Source organism: Perissodus microlepis, chromosome 20 (genome assembly GCF_051167445.1).
Source record: "Perissodus microlepis isolate ML-2025 ecotype Zambia chromosome 20, ASM5116744v1, whole genome shotgun sequence".
NCBI classification, from domain to species: domain Eukaryota; kingdom Metazoa; phylum Chordata; class Actinopteri; order Cichliformes; family Cichlidae; genus Perissodus; species Perissodus microlepis.
The window spans coordinates 18,512,481-18,533,636 of NC_140480.1; the positions used below are offsets into that span (position 1 = coordinate 18,512,481).

Below are 21,156 nucleotides of genomic sequence, written 5' to 3' on the forward strand. Positions count from 1 at the left end.
TCTGTACTAAACCTCTAGATCTTGCAATCCTTAGCTAGTGAGGTGCAAGCTTGAGAATAAAAAAAAAATAACAAACTTATAACAGGCAGTAATTACTATTAGCATAATTTTGTTTTTTCCCTTTGTCTTCTAGCTGTTCCATCTGCACCACAAAATGTCATCTCCATAGTAAATGAGACTTCTCTGATACTGGAGTGGAGTCCACCAAAGGAGAGTGGTGGCCGAGAAGATGTAGTTTACAACATCATATGTAAGAGTTGTGGCAGCGGTCGCAGCGGCTGCACCCGCTGTGGTGACAACGTGCAGTTTATCCCACGTCAGCTGGGACTCACCAACACCCGAGTACATATCAGCGACCTCATGGCTCACACGCAGTACACATTTGAAATACAAGCTGTCAATGGAGTGTCTGATCAGAGTCCTTATTCACCACAGTACACGTCTGTCAACATCACCACCAACCAGGCTGGTGAGGCATGATGTTACTCTAGTGATATTTCAGTGATTTCAGTATTAACTTCTGTTTTAGTAGCTCAAATGTCTGTTAGCATGTTTTCTACACCCTTCAGATCTCTTTGTTTTTTTCTCAGCACCATCAATAGTGTCCATCATCCACCAGGTTAGCAGAACTCCTAACAGCATCACTCTGTCCTGGTCCCAGCCAGATCAGCCCAATGGTGTTATTCTGGACTATGAACTGCAGTATTATGAGAAGGTACATCAGTGCCAACTGATTGAATTCATTTCAATTCAGTTTTATTTATATAGCACCAATTCGCAAAAGCAGTCACCTCAAGGCATCTGAACCTGAATCATTTTGGCTCTTGAATTGTACTCAAAAATCTTACAGTTTTAATTATAGACAGATCTGCCTGATTTAAAGTCTTTGGTGTGTGTTATTCAGAACCAAGCAGAATGGAACTCATCTCTAACGAGGAGTCAGACCAACACTGCGGTCATACGAGGTTTAAGGCCTGGAACCATATATGTGTTTCAGGTCCGGGCTCGGACTGTCGCTGGATTTGGACGCTTCAGTGGTAAAATGTACTTCCAAACCATGACTGAAGGTAGGAATCAGATTTACTGACAAACTAAATTCAGACGTATTTCATCCCCTGTGTGCTGCCTAATATATAAGTCTAAATATAAAAATTACTCACATTTTTGTGGTTTCTTGTCTTTTCACCTGTAGAAGAATATAACTCCATTATTCAAGAGAAGCTCCCCCTCATCATTGGTTCATCTGCTGCAGGGGTTGTCTTTATTATTGCCATCACTGTCGTCATAATTGTTTGTCGCAGGTGAGCCACTCTGTGTCCACTCTGTCCTCCAGAAAATGTTCCACTCTTCACCACATTATGGTCTAAAAATCTGTACCAATTTTTATACAAAGCCACAGAAATGATACAGAAAGCACTTTATCAAAAGTGCTGATTATGAATAAAACTGCAACTTTATCCTGCAGAAATACACTCAATGACTGTAACCTACAAAAACTGCATTATGTGGAGGCAACTAGGGATGGGTATCGTTTAGGTTTTATCCGATACCGGTGCCAAACCGGTACTTTTGAAACGGTGCCGGTGCTTAAACGGTGCTCGAACCGGTGCTTAAAGAATGGAGAACACAAAATTGGCCCAAAACCCTCTTATGTTTAGCTGTTTTTTTGTAAAAAGATAACAGTTTTAGCCTTTTCTGCAGCTATAGGGCATATATGGTATCACTCTTGGCTGGAAGCAGTGCTTAAACAATGGAAAAAACACAAACTTCGTCCAAAAACCTCTCATGTTTAGCTGTTTTCCACTTTTTCTTTGGTCATTTTAGCCTTTTTGGCCAGGGTGAAGGGAGTATCTGCCATCAAACAAGAAGACAGCCGCATGTAACTACGACGGTGTTTGCTAGTTCACCTTAAATGCATTAATGTACTAACGTGGTTAGCCTACTCAACGTAAATTACACACGAACAACATTAAGCTACTCACCCAGAGAAGAACTGTTGCTGCTACCATCATCATCCGTCATCATTTCTGCTACACTGGCAGGACTAGGGGCCAGGACTCTCCTCTTCGGGTTCTTGGGGGATGTTGCTAACTCCGGGTCCGATAACAGGCACCACTCGGTGTGAGGTGTGAGGTCTTGCAGCAAGCTATCAAATACGGTGCATTTCTCGGCTTTTAAAAAAACGCTATGCGTCGCCATGTGTTTCATCAGATTCGAGGTGTTACCTCCTTTGCACAGTATCACCTTAAAGCACTTTTGCAGGCTGCTGAGTTTGCATCTTTTGCTGTGAAGTACAGCCAGACTTTTGACCGCTTCGTCTTGGGCATTTTTAATCTGTAGCTCTGCTCTAAAAGAACGTACGTACCTGGGCCCGCCTACTATCCTTTGAAAGGTAAAATGATTGGCTAGAATCCAAAGTGTATGACATTTCAGGGGGAAAAAAGCACTGAAATAAATCACCGAAATGTGTGCTGCTTTCCGGTCTGGTTACTACCGTTTATGTCAGAACCGGTGCTATAATGGCACCGGATACCGGTACCCATCCCTAGTGGCAACATGCAATTTAGTGTAAAATTATGTATTTAATTGAAAAGCGTCTGTTCTTCTTTAAGTTGCTTGAAGACGTTTCGCCTCTCATCTGAGAAGCTTCTTCAGCTCTAGGGTCAAATGGTGGAGAGTCCCAGATTTAAGCCCTATGGGAGTGTGCCCCCAAGAGGGACAATGGACCCCCTAATGATCCTCTACCTGATCACACAAGCCGAGGTGTGAAAACAGGTGTAGGTCACAATCAGCCAAGGTTTCGGGTGAACTCATTGTGAAACCTAGTCCCACCCTATCATGTGATTTTCTGAGGATTTCCTGAGTTCAGAAGGCCCAGGATTTTCTTTCCAGCTCCTTAGACTACGATGACCTGGTTGACTAAGAACCTTCACAGACATATTTAATTGAAAGCCAATTATGGGCTTCTTTGTAGTGGACAGTTTTAAATAGGGTAGAAACACACGGTTTGTTTTTTTTCTGGAGTAGTTCAAAGTCAAGACTTGACTATGTCAGGTCATGATTATATACTTAGTAAACATATATTTTGTGTTGTCTTTGTCATGCATCAGTCTTTATTGTACACCATATAGTATAGTATAGCCTGTGCTCTGTTTTGTTTAATAGTTTATGTTATTAGTAGATTTATTTTTCATTTTTGAGTTGATGGATCTACATGCAGACTTTTTTGTATTTGTTTCTAGCAAAAGAAATTCTGACAGACCAGAATCTGAATATACAGACAAACTCCAACATTACACCAGCGGTCACAGTATGTACCTTTTACTGCAAGTTGTTGACAATAAGACTGATAGCCATTAGTGCTGTATTTTATGAAATTAATGTTTTTTCAAGATTGGATGTGGCAAAAAATGACAGAAAGAAATCAAGTTTCCCTGTGTTTTCACGATTCAGTTTTTGCATGTATATCTGTTGCTGTTTCTTCTATTTTTCTGTTGAAGTGTCACCGGGAATGAAGATCTACATTGACCCCTTCACATATGAAGATCCCAATGAAGCGGTTAGAGAGTTTGCTAAGGAGATTGACATTTCCTGTGTAAAGATTGAACAAGTGATTGGAGCAGGTAAAACAAAGAGATGCCTTAGAAAGGAAACGATATTAGGTATAAGTAAAGACAGGCAGTGATTGGTGAGGTTTATGATACTTAGTACGTCAGAATGGGACTGTCTTGACCTTTATTATTATATTAATTGTCTATTCAAAGAAGGTAATATTAAAGGTTTCTTTATCAAAGGTTAGATTAAGAAGTCACTGTACTGTTGTGACAGTGCTTGGAACTAAAATCAACTTAAACATAGCTTTTCTGCCTAATTGTTCTCTATCATGTCTGCCTAGATTACAGCAGTTTACAAAAACTTTGATAGTTACAGAAGATGACACAAAATGAATATATTATAATACATTACATGTCATTTACCTACTGTAAACCTGACAGGAGAGTTTGGAGAAGTGTGTAGTGGAAACCTCCGACAGCCTGGGAAAAGGGAGATATTGGTGGCCATCAAGACTTTAAAGGCAGGGTACACTGAACGCCAGAGGAGGGACTTTTTGAGTGAAGCATCTATCATGGGTCAGTTTGATCATCCCAACATCATCCATCTGGAGGGAGTGGTTACCAAGAGCAGCCCTGTAATGATCATCACTGAATTCATGGAGAATGGATCCCTTGACTCATTCCTCAGGGTAAAAGAGACACTGTACAATTCAATACAAGTATAGTAGTACGCACGTGTGTGTGTGTGTGTGTGTGTGTGTGTGTGAGTGTCAGTACTGTACTAAAAAAAAGAAGGAAACAGGGAAAACAAGTAACATTAATATGCAAATGAGGGTGGTTACTCGTCAGATGTCACCGAGCTTAAATTCTTCCATGTATTTTTTATTATATCTGTGGATTGCCATGTTCAGCTTGTTGTTCACTTCTCACACATTTCAGCTTTTAAATTTTGGTCAAGAGGTTTTAAAGTCCATCCATCCATTTTCTTTTGTTTATTTGGGGCATCACATTTCCAAGCAAGACAAGTAAATGTAAATCTCTCCAGAGTCTCCTTGGTCTGCCCCAGGGCCGGCCTCCTTCTGGTGGTTCGAAAGAACTCACACCAGAAGCGCCCAGGAGGCATCCTCGTCAGGTGCTCAAACCACCTCAACTGGCTCCTTTCAATGTGGAGGAGTAGCAGCTTTATTCTGAGCCCCTCTCCAATGACTGAACTCTTCATCCTATCTCTAAGGAACTGCCACACTTCTGAGAAATTTAATTTCTAAAACTAGTATGTGCAACCTAAGGTCAGTGTTGGGAAGGTTACTTTTAAAATGTATTCCACTACAGATTACAGAATACATGCCCCAAAATGTATTTTGTAATGTATTCCGTTACGTTACTCAATGAGAGTAACGTATTCTGAATACTTTGGAATACTTAATACATTATCATGCTTTTTACAACTACATGAATGTACTATTGCTGTGATTTATTACTATTACTGAAGGTCCGCTGCTCCGAAGCGTAGTAAAGGGACCTCTGGCTAATACGGCGGGTTCCGTGTCGGGCTCGTAGCCGAAAAATAGCTTTACTTTGTTGTCTGGGTCAACTTTGCTTGAGAGAGACAGAGAGAGGCGAGAGACAGAGAGAGGCGTTGAAAGGCTGCTCCAACTGAACTTATTGTTTCGGAGGAAAACATGAACACAGTGTACAGTCGAGTCTAAATAGCGTACTTACAACTGGGCTCGTCAGGCTCTCTTCTTGGCTGCAATGGTTATTATTATATTTACATGCTTCCAGCTCCCGCTCTCAATAACAACTCGTACTTTTTCCACTCTCCTTTTTCTCCCTCCTCTTGCTCACAGACACATAACGTGTATGGCAGTCAATTCTCCCTGCAGCACGGACTACACTGCCTATGATGCTACATTCTTTAGAGCTATGCCTGTAGCATTCTGCCTATTAGCTTAGCACAGCAACAACAACAAAAAGGCGCAGAGAGAGAGCGTGTCACCCTGTAACCATGGCAACCATAACGCTGCTGCCTGGAGCAACAGGACATAGCTGTCAAACAAAACCCAAACAGTCCTGACCCGCCACAGTGTGAAACAGGAAAGTACCGCCGTGTAATCCATTTATTTCAACAAAGTAACTGTATTCTAAATACCTCCTTTTTAAACGGTAACTGTAACGGAATACAGTTACTCATATTTTGTATTTTAAATACGTAACGGCGGTACATGTATTCCGTTACTCCCCAACACTGCCTAAGGTCAGCAGCACCCCACTCTACACAATGTGAATACAGTACCCGCCTGAGTCATCTGACGGTCACTTCAGCTTCAAGGTAGACAGAAAGTCTTGTTCCATGGCCTCACAAACTCTTCCCACACCTGAGTATTTGCTTCATTTTTTCCTACCAGTGCTCATCAGTTGCCTCTGAAGTACCACAGGCTAACCTTCTACAACTTGATGGCTCCCTTCATCTCCAATGCCCGCTATCTGGTTTGAGGATTACAACCACGACAGGCACCAACCACCTTGTTTCACACAGCTCCTTGCAGCAACCTTAGCAACACACGTGCAGAATATGGTTCATTTGGACTCAATGTCAAGTTCTGCTGGAGGTGGGAGTTGAAGATCTGCTGTACCAGGGTCTCTGCCAGGCATTCCCAGCATTCCCATTCCCTCCACAACATGTTTGGGTGTACTAGGTCCAGAATTCTCTCCCCCACTACCTGATCCAGCTGACTACCAGGTTGTGATGAGATGGCAGCTCAGCTCCCGTCTATTAGCCAATTATCCAGAACATATATCTCTGGCCTAGGGTGTCTTGGTGCCACGTGCACCTATGGACATCCTTATGTTTAAACATGGTCTACGTTATGGACAAACGGTGATTTGCAAAGAAGTCCAAACACAAAACACCACTTAAGTCCAAATCAGACAGGCCGTTGTTCTTGATCAGATCCCTCCAGTTCTCTAGTTCAGTAGGACAACAGAGTCACCAAATGGAGCACCCTCAATCATCCCAGTCAGTGACTGTAAGAAGGTTGGGTTATAATAATAACAATACTATTTATAAGAATAATAATATCTGTTGTTTGGCACATAAGTGCAAATGACAGTCAGGACCTATCCCCTGAACCAAAGCGTCTCAAAAGTGAAAAGAATACCAAGAGCAACTCTAGACTGGAACAGAATCCAATCCCCAGGAGGCTGGTTCCAGAGCCCAATGCTTGCCTTAATGTGAGCCCAACCTGTATCTCTCGACCTCTTGAACCTCTTGAACCTTGAACCTCCTTCCCCACCAGGAAGGGTTTGATGTTTCATGTCTTAATAGCCAGCCTTGATAGGCAGGAATCAGACTGCCATCCACTTTGGGGTGGCTGTAGCTCAGGAGGTCGACCAGGTCATCTGCTCATCAGAAGGTTCGTGGTTTGATCTCTGGCTCCCCCAGTCTGTCATGCCAAATAACCTTGGGCAAGTCCGAGTGCTCTGGGAGAGTAGAAAAGCGGTATATTTTTCCCCCTCGTTGTATATTGGTTTCTCTTCTTCTTACTTTTGCACCTTTGTGGTCCAGCTACCCAATTTTGCTGTGCAAAAATTGCACAATGACAATAAAAAGCTCTAAGTCTCTAAGTCTAAGTCTATATAAGAATCAGTCCATATACCATTTACACTGCATCTCCTGGTGCATGTTGTTTCTTCTTATCTGCTAATGGAGACCATGAGGTGTGTTTTGTGGTGTGTGTGTGTGCTAGAGCTGACCTTGCCATGTTACTTTACGTGGCTGTCAAAACATGAGAAGATTTTTTTGTGAGCTCATAACCACAGAAAATTGTCTAGAAACTATTATGTGTACTGGGTTTCTTGCTAAAGCAGCCCCAAACAAAATTTGCAGACCTGCTGTATAGAATCTGGTACCCTGGTACTCTCTTTTTCAAGAGAATTTGTACAGTTTAATATCTGAAAAAGGCTGCACATGGAAGCAGGCAGAGTGGTTGAGACATAATGCTCAGACATTTATCCAAAAGAGTCCAGTGTTTTTTCAATTAGTTTTATAACAACCTGTGATGTTTGGAGAGTCAGCACATGTGATTTTTGTGGAGTGAATTTACATTAATTTACACTAATTTGATGTTGTTTTCTTGAAAGCAAAATGATGGCCAGTTCACAGTGATACAGCTGGTGGGAATGTTGCGTGGCATTGCAGCAGGAATGAAATACTTGTGTGACATGAACTATGTCCATCGAGACCTGGCAGCGAGGAACATCTTGGTCAACAGCAACCTAGTGTGCAAAGTGTCTGACTTTGGCCTGTCACGTTTCCTTGAAGAGGATACTTCAGACCCCACTTACACCAGTGCTCTGGTGAGTCCTTATCAGTGACTATGGAGACCTTCATTCAGTACATTTCATTTATAATACTTCAAATTGTATTATAAATTCTGTCATAAATGAACTTCTTCTTCTTCTTAGGGGGGAAAGATTCCCATCAGGTGGACAGCACCAGAGGCCATTCAGTACAGGAAGTTCACCTCCTCAAGTGACTGCTGGAGCTATGGCATAGTTATGTGGGAGGTGATGTCATATGGAGAGAGGCCCTACTGGGACATGAGTAATCAAGATGTGAGTAAAGCCCTTTAAAATTACTGGTATTTGTGTTTAAGATAAACAATGATAAACTGCCAGATAGTGGTAGTTGTTCCCTTGGGCTTAAGTTAAGCAGTTTCAATTTACTGCCAAAAGAATGTGGTAACGGCCCATTATTGCTTCTGTAGTCAGTCAGAGAAAATCTTTTGTGACTGAAATTGTACCCTGAAATCAGCACGTCGCAGAGAAATGAGAAATGTGAACGAACTAAATAAACCTTGATGCACACTACTTACTCCTGAAAAACAACCCCATCGCTCCGCCACCAAATTTTAAGCTTTGGCACAATACAGTCAGATAAGTACTGTTCTCATGGCAATTGCTCAAACCAGAGGCATCCATCAGATTGACAGATGGAGACACGTGATTTGTCACTCCAGAAAACACATCTCCACTACTCTAGAGTCTGGTGGTGGCGTGCTGTAGGCCTCTGGATCCGACGCTGTTTTCAAACCCATGAAGCTCTCTATGCACTGTTGTTGAGCTAATCTGAAGGCCACGTGAAGTTTGGAGGTCTGTAATGATTGACTCTGTCCATAAAGGTGGTGACCTCCTTGGCAACCTCATACACAGTGTTAAACATGTCCATGTTCCAACTTATTTGAGATTCCAAATGGTCTTTTTCTTAAAATAGTACATTTTCTCAGTTTAAACATTTGCTATGAGAATAATATATCAGTTTATCAGATTTGCAAGTCGTTTCTTTTTTTCTTTTTAAATCCTGTCCTGTTTGTCAGCTTTTTGCAATCAGAATTATGATCTGAATGCATTCAGTTTTTATTTACATTTTGCACCTTATTCCAAGGCTTTTTTTTTAACCATGAGTTTTCATGCAAATTGTTTTAGGTAATCAATGCCATAGAGCAGGACTACAGGTTGCCACCCCCTATGGATTGTCCTAGTGCACTACATCAGCTAATGCTTGACTGCTGGCAGAAAGATCGCAACAACCGACCCAAATTCAGCCAGATTGTCAGCACACTGGATAAGATGATCCGCAATCCCAACAGCCTGAAGGCCATGACACCATTGTCATCAAGGTATGACAGGAAGAACAATTATTTCACGCTGAGAGTTGCTGACACCCAATCATCTTTTTAACTTCTAGTTCTTTTGTCTTTTTCTATCCACCATTTAGTGTTCATTTAGCTCTGCTTGATCGCAGCACTCCAGATTTCTCCTCTTTCAGCACCGTCGATGAGTGGCTGGATGCCATAAAAATGGGCCAGTACAAGGAGAACTTCACCAGTGAAGGCTTCACCAGCTTTGATGTGGTGTCTCAAATGACCATGGAGTATGTTAGATACTTTTCTTATATCAAAAACAGAGGTCTCACATGCACACACTAGCTGATGAGTTAGAATGCGGCAACAATGGGGAAGTGTAAGGATTTGAGCGAGGGAAACCTTGGACCTTGCCATCTATGTGGATATTACTACCTACTACCTACCTAAGCATTGTTGCAGACCATGTACACAAACTGTACACCCTACTTTGATCTTAAGTGATCTTAAATGGGCCAGACCAGTGAAACTACATTATAAATGTTGTTACTCGTTAAGTTACTGTGGACTCATTAATAGTTGAAAAACAGTATCTCACCTGTCATTTCAGTGTTTAACTGTTAGTAATTGCTTTAATGTAGTCTGAAAGAAACAGAAACGTATTCACGGAAACAGTATTCCCTAATGGCTATGGCCTCTTTCAGCGGGAAAATATGCCCTGCCGCAAAGGAAAAATGGTTCAGAAAAGTTGGGACTTAAAGAATCTGTTGCTAATCTCTTTGTGCCAGATACAACAGCGTGCATTCAGGGACCTACTGGTGTCTCCATGCCTTGATGGTGTTTGTAGTCAAACTTGGCACTGCTCATGTTGGTACTGGTCTAAGAATCCTTGTGTACTGCTCTGCCAACCAGGAGCTGGCGCTTTGGCTCTCTGGTGTTATTTCCAATACCTTTCTCAGGTGTCCTTACATATTGACTCATGTGTCTACTCAGCTTGGTTGAGATGATGGCATTATGGGGCATTATGGGGATCATGCCCCATTATGGGGGCATGATCCCCATAATGGTATGACATGACGGTTTGGAGAGTAAGGCTGAAGAAGCTCGTTGATATAAGTGGAGGCCTCTCTTCATAAAGACATAAAAGTAAGAGTGAGGATTCTAAACTGATATCTAATAATAATAATAAAAGATATGGTAATAAAATTATGAGGCTTTGCCAACAAAAATTAAAATAAACACTTAATATTTGCCACCATGTTAAATGGCCTGTATTTTGTATAGCGCTTTAATAGTCCCTAAGGACCCCAAAGCGCTTTACACATCCAGTCATCCACCCATTCACACACAGGTGATGGCAAGCTACATTGTAGCCACAGCCACCCTGGGGCACACTGACAGAGGTGAAGCTGCCGGACACTGGCGCCACCGGGCCCTCTGACCACCACCAGCAGGCAATGGGTGAAGTGTCTTGCCCAAGGACACAACGACCGAGACTGTCCAAGCCGGGGATCGAACCGGCAACCTTCCGATTACAAGGCGAACTCCCTCTTGAGCCACAATCGCCCCTCATGGACCATGGACCTTAAACTTCCAAAGAAATCAAACATGAGCATGTCTATTAGGCTGTCCAAACTTTCAGGGGTAAGACTTGGATCTCACAGGTCAGCAACATGAGCAGGACTGAACTTATCTTTTTATTTTATTTGTATCCCTCAATTGTAAAAGCATTGCTCTGCTGCCTGCCCCAGGTGGGTGACATGGACACCCAAGTTTGTGAATACAATAACTCAAAAAGGAGGTGATGTAATACCTTAGGTGTATCAGATGAGTCTGAATCTTAATGATATTGACCTCAAGGTTAAGTCAGGGTTCAACTTTCCTGAAAATCACCTAGGATTTTCTCATTTATACAACAGGTATTTCTACTACGAAGCTGAAGGGTAGCACTGGCAGCTGCCTGTATTTTTATTTATTTATTTATTTACTTTGAACATTTACACGTTTGTGTGCTTTAAATTTGTCACCCATTGTCAGAATGCTCTGCTGTTCAACTATAATGTCCTGAGGTGTCTATGGTAGGAGATTACCTGAACTACCTGTGTGTGCCATTGTGCATCAGCACATAAGAGCATTCAAAGCCCAGAGTTTTTTGGCCACACCAGCAGCCTCCCTTACTGTAGGGAGGCTGTTGCCATACTAGTTATCATACTAGTTATCCATGTTCCCGAAATGAAAAATTAAGTTGAAGAGGTTTTTTTTACACGCTAGAGGAGACCAAATGTGTGTCACAGAGACACAAGCGCAAGTGGACTTGCACTGAGAAATGTGAAAGTAACTGTTGCTTAAAGTGTTGCAGATTTAAAGGAAGACTGTTAAATTTCATGATCGATTATCGACTAAGTGCCTGAACTTTTTAACCAACTTTGTACAATTTTATAATATACACAAAAGTTGTCATTTAGATTTGGTTGTCAGTATCCACAAGCCAGAATGCCTTCTGAAATGTCAACTGTTACTCCTGTGGTATAGCTGGGTGTAATGATGGTGTATGATTTGTCTTCAGGGATATCCTCCGAGTGGGAGTGACATTGGCTGGTCACCAGAAGAAGATTCTGAACAGCATCCAGTCAATGAGGGCCCAGATGAACCAGATCACCTCTGTGGAAGTGTGATCTCATAGACCAGAAGCACAAAGACTGTTCACTACAGGAAGTCCAGCTGCCAGTAACCATGCATTGAGGAACACATACACTGTGACTTCAGTTGAACCTCAGATTCACTTTTCCTCCTTCCAAACACTCTCCAAAGGCTTCCATCAGTATGCAGCACAGCACAGATGTTGAGTAGTTTTCTTGAAGCTGCTGTATATTCAGGTAACAGTCATTTTGGGGGGCTGTTGGACATAATCACAGGCATCTAACTGTCAAACTACTACAGTACAGTCACGTGTCTTGTTAATGTTCCATCACTCTTCCACTCTCTCCACTACCAGCAACTTAAGTTATTCTTAAGAATTAATGTCCTAAAATTGGCCTTGCATTTTGAATTTTATGCAAGGAACCTGCTGTCACAGTGAACGATGATATTAAAAACAGCATAGCAGGACTCAATGAACTGGCTGGTGCAAATTACAACTTATACGTTAAGTTGAGCATATTTATTTATAGCTGCCACCTTCACCTTATTGCTACCTCTGTACCACAGTAATTGTGGCATTTTTCGTAACTATGTAAAGTTTCTTAACTATGTAAAGCTGCAAATCAGAACTTTTTGTCAGATCAAACCCAGTTTTTGGTACAGGCAATTGAACATTTACATAGATTGTATGGTGTGAATTTGAATAAGGAAGCATTGGCTAACTATGACCCTTATATTATTCAGCTACAATGTAGATGAACACACTTCTACTACCAGCAACAACAGGTGCCAAATACATATATCTCTATCTCTCTCTCTCTCTCTCTCTCTCTCTACACACACACACACACACATATATATATATATATATGTGTGTGTGTGTGTGTAGGGAGAGAGAGAGAGATATCATTTATCTCACTGTCCCATTTACTGCGGAAACTGTGATACGAAACTTGCAGATATGATTCTCGGTTCTGTACATGTGTTTTGGGGTTAAAGGTTTACAAGTTTTCATGTTTTATAGAAAATTGTTCAAGAGAAATACCTTTTACACCCAGTTGTTGTCTTGTACATATCAGTATATATTTTTCTTTTAAGAAAAAAAGACTGCTCTTTCATTTGGCACTTTTAAATCATAGCTATTAAACAAATTGCTTTTCAATGTTTCTTATTCTCACATACCACTGAGAGCTATACGCAATGGCTTGCCAACAGAAACAAATTGGGATTTAGTGTCTTGCCAGAAGATAGTTCTAAATGATGTGGCAACTGAACTACTAACACTGTATTTAGTGACTCAACATTACTTGAGTTATAGCTTCCCAGCAAGTGCTACCAATAAGCAATTATTATTCTATCCTCAAAGTGATTTAAAATAACATTCAAATGTCCTGCAGATTTTGAAATCTAGAAATTTTAAAATGTCAATTCAAATGTCTCTATGTTTTGCAACCTAACAAAGGCCGTATGTAGAGGAGTGCTTTTCAAGTCATTTTCAGAATATGAAAAGTAATACAAATCTTGTTAATTATGTGTTCAACAGGCTTGGCTGATAAAAACCGATGATAGATATCCCTTTATTAAGCATAGCATGTATTACATTTGACACCAAAGTTTAGCCTTTAACATTGAACTCTGTGTATGATGTCTTGAGCTTGACCGCCTACAGTGTAAGTTTCTTGGATATATATAAAATGCACAAATTATTGCTTTCATAATTAGGAGACTCAGATCCACTTATTGTGAGAAAACAAATTATTATTTTTGCCCAAAAATAAATTCACATAATTAGTATGTCATACAGATGTTTTCTCATTAAGAAACTGAGTAGTACTTGATAATGCAGCCCATAACTTATGGTATAATTTCATATATTTCAGATCAGAATGTAGGGTGTTTTTCAGTTGTCTAAAAATATATCTCTGTAAGGACGGTGCAACCAACTAGGGCCAGGACCAAATTGCTCTCTCCCCAGCCACCTTCTCTGGGGGAAAACCAAGGCATTTACAGCCCAGCTGAGAGACCTAATGTCTGTAGTGTGTCTTGGGTTTATCTCAGTGCCTCCTCCCAGTAGAACATACCCAAAAAGCTTGCTCAGGAGGTATCCTAGTCAGATGCCCAAACCACTTAAGCTAGTACCTTTTGGTGTCTAAACTGCTCCAGTGTGAACTATAGACCACCACCCGATAAAGCCAACAGAACCACATCAACTGCAAAAATGCACAGACAAGATCCTGAAGCCACCACAATGGAAGCCTGAGAAATTCTGTCCATAAAAATTTGAAATAGACTTACTGCCAGCAGTGTAACCAAGTTCTCACTGTGGTTTGAACAGTGACCAAATAGGGACTTTCTATAATAGTCGTTTTTTGTTTGTTTGTTTCTTGTTGTCTTTCTTTTTTTTTTGTTAAACAATGTCTTCTCCAAGTCGACAAGATACATATAGACTGGTTCGACTGGCACCAGGGGCTTTGGCCTGTGAACAAGACATCACCCTCCCCAGGCCTCACTCCAGGGCAAGGTTATAGCCCAATGGTTATTTCATTTTTTTTTTTGTTTAAAAAAAAAAAACAGTTAACATTTGAATGGCATTTCAGAACCGAACTTATGATCCTGATTTTTTTTTTTTTTGGACACATGGATGGATGGACTTCGATGTGCTTCCATAAAGTTGAGTTTCAAAATAAAAGCAGTCAGCTAAGATTCATTTTTGGATTTGAGAGCAGTATTCAGTTGTTTAAGGAGAAACTCCATTCTCTTGCATTCCTCTTCACATGCATTGCACTTCTAAACTGATCCACGCTGCTAGGCATGGGCATGTGAAGTTTTAATGATGCATCATAGATGAATACTATCAGAGTGTCTTGGAGAACTTAGAATAGTTTATCTGTGGATTAAATCTGTCAACAGATGGGTGATCTAAGAGGCCACAATAAATGAATATGAGGCTTACTTTGAAAAGCCGTAACTTCCAATTTCGTAAATCATTACTGAAAAAGTCTACAACCACTGACTGACATGATTTAAAATATGATTAGGTTTTGAGTGGTAAATCAGACTACCCATGGTTTGGGAAAATATCATGATATAGTTGTGCAATGTTTAGGATTCTGTTTAGGATTCTGGCACCATAAGTGCATTTCTGTCTTTGCTTCTGAGAGGAAAATCGTTCAGATTGGCCATTAAAGCTATAAGCATCAAGCCTCAGAACAAAATAGCTATGCTGTGGCTCTTATGGAAGTCTTTGCAAGAAATTAGGTATCATGTCCCATTTAGATATTGGTGTTTATACACTCTGGGTTTCTGTAGGACATAGAGGTCCTGTGCTCCACATTATTACCATAAAAGATGTGTTTCATCTATGATCTCTGTTTTGTCTTTTCTGTCCTTGTACATATTCCCTTCATGATTTGAAATGAAGCTGAAGTGTACCATCATCCGAACTCAGAAATCACTGTGGGTTGGGGTTTGAAAGGTAACATAGCTCAGAAGCCTCACAGGACCAATACAGCATTAGAAATATTTTGGGGGTTTTTTATGTGAATTTTAATAAAATGTGAGGTTGTTTTTTGTTTTGTTTTTAAAATAAATGTTATGCAATCGTTGTACGTACAGAAAAGAAAAGTGAATTTTCCGTTTGAGTCATGTGACATTTGAGTGATTTTTTTTTTTTTTAATGGGGACATTTGGCATGTTAAACCCTTCCTTCTAATGTACTGCCATAAATCACATGTTCATCCACTCACTATGGTGTTATCTACATGAGTCCCTTTGAACTTGGTCCTGTTTGTACATGTTCAGAATGTTGTCAGTTATTGTAAGGCTATAACATGTTTTGATGGTAGCATTCAAAAGCACAATTCCAAGACATTTATTCCCCGCTTATGTTTTGAAATTCAGTGCTATTGTAAAAAATCAGGAAGGAATACATATGCTTCTTTAAGGGTTAGTTATTCTTTGTAATCTGCTCACTGGAACACATAAGAATAAAGAAACAAACTCTTAACAAGCTGCTTTAACAATGAAGGTTTGGATTTCTAGTGTTGGATCAGGACAGGCCAGACTCCTTTTTTTCTTTTTTAATATGTTGTAGTTTAAAGAAATGCACTGACTTGAATTAATTATAAAACATGTCCTGATGCATGTTCTTTCTGAACAGAAGGTACAACTAAGACTTCTGTATTGCAGAAGCTCATTAGACATTGCATGTACTATTCTGGGTTCTGTGTTAGTCTTCCTGGAGATAGTGTTTTTTGGTAAATTTTTATGACTATGATCCAAAAGAGGTGCTTCCACTTATCTCAGCTTTAAGTGTTGCTTATTGTTTATATTCTCGTTTAATGTAAAAATCTATTGTTCTCTCTGATTTATAGCAGATTCATATTGATACCATTTTTTATTCTTACGTCATATAATATAATTGTAAAAACAGCCTTACATATTTTACAAACACATAAACACATTGTACTGTAATGTACACATGCATTCTCTGCACATATTTAACACACTGGACCCAGGCAGCAGATTGACATTAGATGATAAGTGCTTCTGTTCAGACTGACCAGAATTATTATTTGATGGTGTTTGGTAAGAAATGAGATTCTGTAAATCAATAATCCATCCACCCATTTTCTCTGCTTATCCAAGCCACAGTCTAAAAAGAGATGACCCAATCTTAATCTCCCCATCCACCACCACATGTTCCTGTGGTGGGACATCATGGAGTTCCATGTATGCATTATACTCAGAAACCCAAACCACCTCAACTGACTCCCTCCTACGGGAGAAACAGCAAGTCTTCACTGTGAAGCTCCCAAATAACTCACATCTAAGGCTTGTATCTGTGATCTTATTCTTTTGATCATAACCCACAGCCCATGGCCATAACAACAGGAATTTGAATATGAACCTGACATACAGGGAGTGCAGAATTATTAGGCAAATGAGTATTTTGTCCACATCATCCTCTTCATGCATGTTGTCTTACTCCAAGCTGTATAGGCTCGAAAGCCTACTACCAATTAAGCATATTAGGTGATGTGCATCTCTGTAATGAGAAGGGGTGTGGTCTAATGACATCAACACCCTATATCAGGTGTGCATAATTATTAGGCAACGTCCTTTCCTTTGGCAAAATGGGTCAAAAGAAGGACTTGACAGGCACAGAAAAGTCACAAATAGTGAGATATCTTGCAGAGGGATGCAGCAGTCTCAAAATTGCAAAGCTTCTGAAGCGTGATCATCGACCAATCAAGCGTTTCATTCAAAATAGTCAGCAGGGTCGCAAGAAGCGTGTGGAAAAACCAAGGCGCAAAATAACTGCCCATGAACTGAGAAAAGTCAAGCGTGCAGCTGCCAAGATGCCACTTGCCACCAGTTTGGCCATATTTCAGAGCTGCAACATCACTGGAGGGCCCAAAAGCACAAGGTGTGCAATACTCAGAGACATGGCCAAGGTAAGAAAGGCTGAAAGACGACCACCACTGAACAAGACACACAAGCTGAAACGTCAAGACTGGGCCAAGAAATATCTCAAGACTGATTTTTCTAAGGTTTTATGGACTGATGAAATGAGAGTGAGTCTTGATGGGCCAGATGGATGGGCCCGTGGCTGGATTGGTAAAGGGCAGAGAGCTCCAGTCCGACTCAGACGCCAGCAAGGTGGAGGTGGAGTACTGGTCTGGGCTGGTATCATCAAAGATGAGCTTGTGGGGCCTTTTCGGGTTGAGGATGGAGTCAAGCTCAACTCCCAGTCCTACTGCCAGTTTCTGGTAGACACCTTCTTCAAGCAGTGGTACAGGAAGAAGTCTGCATCCTTCAAGAAAAACATGATTTTCATGCAGGACAATGCTCCATCACACGTGTCCAAGTACTCCACAGCGTGGCAGGCAAGAAAGGGTATAAAAGAAGAAAAACTAATGACATGGCCTCCTTGTTCACCTGATCTGAACCCCATTGAGAACCTGTGGTCCATCATCAAATGTGAGATTTACAAGGAGGGAAAACAGTACACCTCTCTGAACAGTGTCTGGGAGGCTGTGGTTGCTGCTGCACGCAATGTTGATGGTGAACAGATCAAAACACTGACAGAATCCATGGATGGCAGGCTTTTGAGTGTCCTTGCAAAGAAAGGTGGCTATATTGGTCGCTGATTTGTTTTTGTTTTCTTTTTGAATGTCAGAAATGTATATTTGTGAATGTGGAGATGTTAATTTATTTTCACTGGTAAAAATAAATAATTGAAATGGGTATATATTTGTTTTTTGTTAAGTTGCCTAATAATTATGCACAGTAATAGTCACCTGCACACACAGATATCCCCCTAAAATAGCTAAAACTAAAAACAAACTAAAAACTACTTCCAAAAACATTCAGCTTTGATATTAATGAGTTTTTTGGGTTCATTGAGAACATGGTTGTTGTTCAATAATAAAATTATTCCTCAAAAATACAACTTGCCTAATAATTCTGCACTCCCTGTACTTGCTCCTCCACTTGAGACAGAAACTCATCCCTCATTTCCCCAGTGGCATTCTACCCTTTTCTGGCTGATAACCATAGCCTTTGTCATCTCTCATCCCTCCTGCTTCACAGTCAGCCGCAAACTGCTCCAGTGCTGACTGCAGGTCAATACTCAATGAAGTCAACAGGACCACACCATCAACACCATGCAGGTACATGAGCCCAAGACAGACAAATGTGAATCCGTTTATTACAGAAATTTTCTTCATTAAAGTCATGAACAAAATTGGTGACAAATGGCAGTATATCCAATGTTACATAATCAGAGCAAAAACCACAATATTCATCCTGAATTTTTCCACTACCTCTAAGGTAGCCTGAGGAGGGCAGTACCCCAAAGCTCGACCACACCCTTCAGTCTCCCTTCTTGATTATGACCCCTGTCACCAAGAGGGTCTGTCCTAGTATTGCAGTATTGTAGAGGGATATCCAGTTGAACAGCCCCACAACATCCAGAGCTTTAAGGAACTTGGGGCAAATCTTATCCTTTCCAGAGTTTTGACTTACCTCAGTGACCTTATCCACAGAGATTGGCGAGCTAGCCCCCAAGTCTTCTGCTCTGCTTCCTGAACAGAAAACATGTTCAAATTCCTTTAAATATTCTTTCCACTCTCCAACTATGTCCTTAGTTAAGGTCAACAACACCTAATCCCCACAGTACAAAGTGAAGGCAGAAAATTGCATTTACCTCACTAAATATCTGACAGTTTCCATGGCATCACCCCGGAGTATGCAGACTGGAATATGGAACATTCGTTTTTGCAAAGATGACTGTCTAAAGCTGCATTCTGCTTGGCCTATCAGTACCCATCAACTGCCACAGGAGTCCCACAGTCTAGTCTAATTCAGTAGGATTATTTGTTCAGCTTGATGGCTCTTTTTTTACTCTGCTGCAGCTTAATTTTCACTACACCAACTGCTCTGATTACCACTGGGACCACTGTTACCTTCACCCTCCACATCTTCTCAAGCTCTTCTCTGAGCCCTTGGTACTCCTCCAGCTTCTCGTGTTCCTTCTTCCTGATGCTGCTGCTCCTCAGGACTTGCCTGACCCTCTGCAGGTAGTTGGTGGTTGCAGCTTTCCTAGCAGCCTCTTCGTGGTTCCTATTTGCCTGTAAGATTCCCAGGTATTTGTAACTGTTCTAGATGTCTACAATGTTGCCTTCTGGTAGTTCGATCCTCTCAGATCTGACTGCCTTCCCTGTCTTTGTCACCATCCAACTACACTTCTCCAATCTGAACAACATTGCTGTAGATCCTGGTTGTGTGGATCAGTGAATCGATGTCTCGTTCACTCGATGTCATCCATGTAGAGGATGTGGCTGACAGTCTTGTCAATGATCTCACTGAGGGGGTTCAGGCTTATCCAGAACAGCAGTGGGGACAGAGCATCTGGTGTTTTGCACCTCTGGTATTCTTGTCAATTCCTTTCAGTGCCCCACTCATGTATTGACCAATGTGCCTGTTCATCTTGATGTCTGACAGGAGCTTTCATGTGGTAGCAGGTTATTGGGAAGTAGATGGGGATGGTCCCTTCTGGGTGTCCTTGAGGATCAGGACTGTCCAGCCTTTGGTTAGCCATTCTGGGTGTCTTTCTAGCAGCTGGTTCATCTGTGCTGCCAGACTCTCGTGGAGTGCAGTCAGTTTCTTCAGGCGAGTAGGCATGAACAATGTCATGCCTACTTGGCTGCTCTTAGATCCACTAGCCACTAACCATTACTGTTATGAGTTGCATCCTTCTCCCATATGGTCTTCCCCTTCTCCAGCCTGGGTGATGCTGTTCTCATGTTGTTCCCCTGCCAATCAGAGTTCATCTTGGATGGGTCTGTGGAGAACAGCTGGTTGATTCTCCTGCCTTCTATCTCTCTGGTGTACCTCTTCATCTTCATGCGTCGTTGCTTGGCAGTTTCCATGGCCTCTGGTATGGAAAGCTTGCTGTACGTCTTAGGCACCCTCTTCATCGCACCTTTCTGCAGTTCCGATAGTTGGCTAACTTCCCTTCATGCTACCTTGATCTTGGCCTCTAGGGTACTGCTTCTTTCAATTCAATTCAATTCAATTCAATTTTATTTATATAGCGCCAAATCACAACAAAAGTCGCCTCAAGGCGCTTCATAGATACAGAGAAAAACCCAACAATCATATGACCCCCTATGAGCAAGCACTTTGGCGACAGTGGGAAGGAAAAACTCCCTTTTAACAGGAAGAAACCTCCGGCAGAACCAGGCTCAGGGAGGGGCGGCCATCTGCTGCGACCGGTTGGGGTGATAGAAGGAAGACAGGATAAAAGACATGCTGTGGAAGAGAGACAGAGGTTAATAACAGATATGATTCAATGCAGAGAGGTCTATTAATACATAGTGAGTGAGAAAGGTGACTGGAAAGGAAAAACTCAATGCATCATGGGAATCCCCCGGCAGCCTACGTCTATTGCAGCATAACTAAGGGAGGATTCAGGGTCACCTGGTCCAGCCCTAACTATATGCTTTAGCAAAAAGGAACGTTTTAAGCCTAATCTTAAAAGTAGAGATAGTGTCTGTCTCCCGAATCCAAACTGGAAGCTGGTTCCACAGAACTGGGGCCTGAAAACTGAAGGCTCTGCCTCCCATTCTACTTTTAAATACTCTAGGAACAACAAGTAGGCCTGCAGAGCGAGAGCGAAGTGCTCTAATAGGGTGATATGGTACTACAAGGTCATTAAGATAAGATGGGGCCTGATTGTTTAAAACCTTGTATGTGAGGAGCAGGATTTTGAATTCAATTCTGGACTTAACAACATTTTGGTGGTTTGTGGCTGT

The 21,156-nt window shown here is 41.3% G+C and overlaps 1 protein-coding gene across 3 annotated transcripts in view; it reads left to right on the forward strand.

Annotated features, from left to right (window-relative positions):
• The window catches only part of LOC146364379 (ephrin type-B receptor 2-like), a 63,073-nt gene extending 47,228 nt beyond the window's left edge, over nt 1–15,845 (forward strand). For 2 of the 3 annotated variants that reach the window (XM_084916360.1, XM_084916359.1), the window contains 12 exons: nt 134–469; nt 591–715; nt 905–1,067; nt 1,193–1,301; nt 3,243–3,310; nt 3,501–3,623; nt 3,996–4,243; nt 7,695–7,910; nt 8,019–8,168; nt 9,039–9,232; nt 9,331–9,486; nt 11,763–15,845. In XM_084916360.1, the coding sequence (XP_084772486.1) occupies nt 134–469; nt 591–715; nt 905–1,067; nt 1,193–1,301; nt 3,243–3,310; nt 3,501–3,623; nt 3,996–4,243; nt 7,695–7,910; nt 8,019–8,168; nt 9,039–9,232; nt 9,331–9,486; nt 11,763–11,871 (1,997 nt within the window). In that variant the 3' untranslated portion in view covers nt 11,872–15,845. Of the gene's footprint in view, nt 1–133; nt 470–590; nt 716–904; nt 1,068–1,192; nt 1,302–3,242; nt 3,311–3,497; nt 3,624–3,995; nt 4,244–7,694; nt 7,911–8,018; nt 8,169–9,038; nt 9,233–9,330; nt 9,487–11,762 lie in introns of all 3 variants that reach the window. The other variant, XM_084916358.1, reaches the window with a different exon arrangement.
• The last annotated feature ends 5,311 nt before the right edge of the window (nt 15,846–21,156 follow it).